Below are 6,000 nucleotides of genomic sequence, written 5' to 3' on the forward strand. Positions count from 1 at the left end.
TTCATGTGCCTGGAGAATGCAGCGCAGTACAAAGAAGTGTCATGAGAACCGAAAAGTAGATCTTACTACGAATGCTTGCAACCTACAATCAGGCATATGCCATGTCATGCCTTGAATGGATGAAATTGATAAATCTTACACACAAAGGAAGTTACCATCACTCTTATTGGCTTCCTCAGGGGAATCCTTGAAATTGAACTGGAAAAATGTACTCAGTGTCAAAAACAAAGAGAATATAAGACCCTATAGCGTTCTTCCTGAATTAACAGCGCAAATAACTTCATGTATCAATTCTATGGACACTTCGCCAATTCGGTGTACGTTTATATTTCACAACCACCCAAACAGAGACGAGAAGGGTGAATTAAGGTAGGAACACACATGAACGCTGACTCAAGTAGACGTTCATTCGTGAAGACGAAGATTTTAAACACACTGGTCAACTTCACAAAGAAAAAGCCATGGATGCGCAGCATACATAGCCCGGCACAACAAAAGAGGACCGAAATACGTCCTGTAGAATAAACATGTGCGTTATAAACTAACAGAAACATGAAAACTCAAAGGTTTCTCGCGTAAGTGATATTAAGGAGAAGTACTGCAGCAACTCCTTCCCACTAAGGGTCACAAAAATCTTGCTTATGAATGTTTCTTCGTGATCACTAAATAATGCTTCCACAAGTCCTCTTGTGTTCTGGTCTTTGTGATGAAACAATCGTTCTTTCTGCTCTATACCGCAACACCAGAGGAGTTCCAGAAGCAATATTTATTGATCACAAACGAAACAATTGCATAACCAAGTTATCTGTTGCCCTTAGTGGGAAAAAGTTGTTCTCAAAAGAGTATTTCCCGTTGGGTAGTATCACTTATCGGACAAATCTTTCGCTTTTTCAATAGATTTGACCGATAGTTATCGTTTTTCACGCACGTTTATTCTACATGACATGGCTTCATATTTTTTTCTTGTCGCACGCGGCTGTTTCTGCCACGCATGCACGTATTTTTACCTTTGCCAAGTTGACCAGTGTGTTTAATACCTTTGTCATCAAAAGCAAACTTTTAGTAGAGCTTGCGCTCGTGTGTTCTCCTACCTATTTTGTCGTCCGCCTCTGCTCGTGCTGCTGTTTACAGTACCCACGTATCACTTGGTTAGGCTGGTAAACATTCTCACAAACAAAAGTAAATACCTCCCCTCAAAAGGTAGCCCATCCTTTACTACTAAACGCCAGAGCAAATCGAAAGTGAGCCTTCACAGCGTCCATGCGGCAGCTAGTACACCACAGAGCAACACAAAAAATAGTTGAAAATCCCACTTGATGGAGAGTGGCAAAAGAGATGCGAGCTTGCTAGTTTGCTAGTGACGTCAGTCACACTCCGTTCTTTGACATTATCCAAGCATCGGCGGCATATCTTTGTAATCTGTGCTCGCGCTATACATTTTGAGAGAGAATGAGAGAAAACAGTTATTATGAGTAAGTGTAGTCCGGGTCTTCCGTTGTGATGGAGGTTAGCGCTTCCTCTCGCGGTATGGTCAGGTGATGGGCCCTGAACATGGCGACGAATACTTGCCACGAGGAGGGTTCATAGCGTCGGCTTAGACGCTGAGGAGAAGGGGCCCAAACTCTCCCACGCGGTAGGGAGAAGTAATGGGTGCTGCCGGGCGAACAGATAAGGAGTTGAAAGCAACTGAGGCAGCCCCACTAAGTGTATGGAGCGCTAAAATACTGCCAACAGGCGTTACATGTGCGTGACCTCATGTGGATTTGATGCTATGGAGGATAACATGGCATGAGAATGTTTGTATCAGCGTCTGACTAATAAGAGCGCCACATGCGCACGAGAACTAAGGAGATGGACAATGAAGAAGTCAGAGATTTACGGAAGTCTCTGAGCTCGGCGCGCACTTGTTGGCGGTGTTCTCCTCAAATTGCTCTTGGGGAACAGTTCGCTGGCCATCTGATCACGCTGCTTGGTTAAGAGGTTTCGAAGAGGTTTCGACATCCTTTATCCCGTGAGGTGCAGGGACCCATTCCTGTAGCACTCGCGAGTTGCGCATGGGACAGCATGTACGTCTTCATAGGGGTATGTGCATGGTCAAGGAGTACGTTAAGTGCGAAGCCACAAAACGCCCTGTCACCACTGGATTTCATGATTATTATGCGAGTGAAGGGTTCAACTAAGGAAATGGCTTCTGCGAGAGCCCCTGTTCCGGCGTATGTGACAGACCAGACCGCATTGTAATCCCTCCGAAATGTTTACAGAGCTCCGACTACTCGTGCGGTGGCCTCCGCTGGTATGTGAACTCCATCCACGATAGTATACGGCGTGGCCTTGGTTGAAGAAGTGTGCCGCTCTTGGTGCTGTTCCCAGACCCTTCTCGAGGTCAATGGTCCGGGACACGGGAATTACAATTCGCAATACCGGCTACTATAACGAAAGCGGTGGTTCCAAGCGAGGCACGCGGTGAGGACCGTGTCCGGGCTGTTCGAGGATGTTTCGTCACGGATTTTAAGCTGCGAGCCGAAGTTACTCTGTAAAGCGAGCTCTGTATGCGAGCAGCGGCGCGTCAATGGCCTTGTAGCGGTGAGGTGCACCCCTAAAGCGAATAACGCCGCAGAATGCATTCGAACAAGCATTCGCCTTGCACGACCGCATATAAAGTTGCCAATCCCACCGTCCCTCGCCGCTGCAAAGCAGCAGACACGCCGTGTGGTCAACGCTCGCGGGATATTGTTAAAACATTGCAAGGGTGTACATAGTAGGAGAGCAGGAGGGTGCTCCCACTTCGCTGACTATTACGTAGCAGAGCTTGGAGCTTAATATGTTGAATAGCGTTGAGCTGCACATACGGGCATGTGTACATTGTCTAGACGTATGTTATTGCCTCGCTGATTTTGCGCAGTTCATGGCCCTTGGGGCTTGATGTCTGATGTGTTGTGGTTCAACATGAGATACGTAGTGGAAGTGGAACTCAGAAACTACGACTTTGGGGTTGTATTTTTCCTTAGGACAAGTTTTCAATGACACTGCTGCAGTTCTTGCATGATGCAGTGTTGCTAGCTTTTATTTACCTTTCTTTTATTGGTGACGCTTTGCAGCGAATCCCCTCGACCACAAAAAAATAAACGATCGCCTTTACTTTGGCGATAGTTCCTCGTAGCCATTTTGGCGTGCGCCATCCTGCTGCCATATGAATCAAATGAATATGATGGAGTGACCTTGGGGGATACGTTCGCCAGCCATGCGGCGGAATCATTAGGTTGCGGGTCGCTTGTGCTTTTGCAGGCGAGCTAATCCGTAAGTGCGAAATTTTGCAGGCCACCATTGCAATCTGAACCTGGCAACGTTTAACACTAGAACGTTATCTAGTGAGATGAGTCTAGCAGTGCTATTGGAGGAATTAGCAGGCAGTAAACTGGATGTAACAAGAGTCAGTGAGGTTAGGGCATATAAACAAGCATATAAAGTGCTAAAAATCAGGCACGTCCTGTGCTACCGGGGCTTAGCGGAAGAACGAGAACTTGGAGTCGGATTCCCGATTAGTAAGGATATAGCTGGTAACATACGGGATTTCTACAGCATTAACGAGGTAGTGGCAGGTCTTGTGAAACTTAATAAGAGGTACAAATTGAAGGTCGTACAGATCTACGCCCCTACATCCAGTCATAATGACCACGAAGTCGAAAGCGTCTATGAAGACGTGGAATCGGCGATGGTTAAAGTCGAAACAAAATGCACTATACTGATGGGTGACATCAATGCCAAGGTAGGCAAGAAACAGGCTGGAAACAAGTCAGTGGGAGAATATAGCGTAGGTTCTAGGAATAGCAGGGGAGAGATATTTGTAGAGCTTGCAGAACGGACTTACCTGCGCTCTGTTTCTTCTGTTTTGTGTTTAATGCATGCATTGCCTGTAAGGCTCGCCTCATTTGCTGGATAATATTTCCAGTAAATGTCAACATTACCTTGCTGTTTGTTCTCTGACCTTTTTGTTCGTGCAGCTCCTGGACAAATTCGTCGGTCCTATGCTTGCACTGGGACGAGTGGGCACACCGGACGAAGTTGCCGACTGCATCGCCTTCCTAGCATCCGATGATGCCGCGTTTGTCACGGGGACCATTATGCCCGTCGATGGGGGCTTAATCGTTCTGTCCAGCGTCTCGGGTCCCGCTCAATCGTCGGATACGCACTAGACTGCGCCACACGCCAATGACATAACCTTTTCATGCTGACAAGGTACACTGCAAGATCTATGTACACGCTATATTTTATATAAATAACTCCACTGTCTTGTAAATCAATTAATGTTTGGCGACTCGAGCTCTTCAGAGAAACAATTTTGGTTTTGCTGAGCTTTGTGAGGCTAAACAGGATGCATACACGGCTCTGCAATGCAGTAAATATTGGACGAAAAGTTACGCATGCTAACGCGAATTGCTTACAAGGTGCAGGTTTCATTATGGAGGACGCACGTCGAACGTGCTGCCTTCGTTAAGCACTTAACACCTAAGGGCAAAATAACGTTATCTGCAGTCTGCCGTGCGTCTCCTTGATTACTGTGGCTAAAAATATTGGACGAAGTTCTTGCTTTCCTTTCTTGGCGCTTCTTTTGCAAAAATACCTTGTGTCCCTACAGCTTGACTCCCATCGTGGTCGCATGTTATTGTGATGAATGCGCTCTAGTAAATTCTTGAACAAGTGGCAATGTGAAAGAAGCTAGCCAACAAGCCGCGCACTCCTAGACATGACAAAACGTACACATTTCAGTACACGGTTTCTTTTTTCACATTCTTTGTCGCCACTACATGTTGTGCAGGATGTCGGCTCCAAAAAGTCTGCTGAAAAAGTTGAATAAAACTCACTGAAAAATCCATCTCAATGAAGATGTACGGTTTCTTGGGCATGTGAACGGCAATGTAACGGCAAAAATAAAACTGCATAGGGCGAATAGGCGCCCTGCGGAAAATAAGGGAATCCAAGCGTACAGGGCGAAGCCACGAAACTTCCAATGTACAACAACCTGCTGCTTCCAATGTACAATACAACCTGCTGCTTCCTGTTCTGGCATGCGCATCCTCGAGTGCGTCGTCAGTGCAGGCTTCCCCTTGTCACGAAGACGGAGCGGCCACGTGCAATCCTTTGCCTGGTTCCCACATATCGCCATCTCCATCTGCCTCACCGTTTGAATGCCACCTACCAGTCCTGGAGCGAACTTGGAAAGATTCATCGCCATCGACAGCCTTACCAGCTATAAAGCAACAACCACCGTCGACGCAGCTCTGTGGGCCCGGTGACTGTACCTTGGTGCAGTTCGCTAACCGCTTTGCTTTCGCCATGCAGGTTAGTCAAACATATGCACTCTTTGCTAAAAAATCAAGCAATTATCTTCTGGTATAGCTCCCGAGCCCACGGTGCTGCGTCGCGTTTGCCACGGAGTGCATTTATGTCATCCGTCTGCTACTAATCATATCTGGTGACGTCGAGACTAACCCTGGTCCTGCCAGCCTTGACACTGTACTGGCTGAATTGCAGAAACTAACCGCAGGCCAAACAACACTTGTGCAGGAGCTAAAGGGCCTGAAACTGCAGCTGACCACCACAGACAAAACAATCAGTGACCTGAATAAGCGCATGACCGACTTAGAGGCCCATTATCAGGCACTCATGCCTCTACGCCAAGACATAAAAATACTGCAGACAACATCAACTGAAACAACTCGCCTAGTCACAGCATTAGAGGCCCGTTTCGACGACGCCGAAAACAGATCTCGCCGCAATAACCTGATCTTCCACGGAATTACTGACCCCACTACAAATGAAACATTTACTAAGTCTGAAGAATTAATAATCCAGATCTGCCGTGATCATTGACAAACCGACATCAACCCCACAGATATAGAACGGGCACATCGCTTAGGAAAACACACCAAAGATCGAAATCGTCCAATAATAGTAAAATTCGCACATTGGAAAACGAAAGACGCCCTTCTGCCAAAGGCC

At 46.8% G+C, this 6,000-nt stretch overlaps 1 protein-coding gene across 2 annotated transcripts in view; it reads left to right on the plus strand.

Annotated features, from left to right (window-relative positions):
- Nucleotides 1-4,873, plus strand: part of LOC135900993 (uncharacterized oxidoreductase TM_0325-like) — a 75,624-nt gene extending 70,751 nt beyond the window's left edge. For both annotated transcript variants that reach the window (XM_065430619.1, XM_065430618.1), the window contains exon 7: nt 4,002-4,873. In XM_065430619.1, coding sequence (XP_065286691.1) covers nt 4,002-4,086 — 85 coding nt within the window. In that variant the 3' untranslated portion in view covers nt 4,087-4,873. The remainder of the gene's footprint in view (nt 1-4,001) is intronic.
- The last annotated feature ends 1,127 nt before the right edge of the window (nt 4,874-6,000 follow it).

Source organism: Dermacentor albipictus, chromosome 2, assembly GCF_038994185.2.
Source record: "Dermacentor albipictus isolate Rhodes 1998 colony chromosome 2, USDA_Dalb.pri_finalv2, whole genome shotgun sequence".
In the NCBI taxonomy this organism is placed as follows: Eukaryota; Metazoa; Arthropoda; class Arachnida; order Ixodida; family Ixodidae; genus Dermacentor; species Dermacentor albipictus.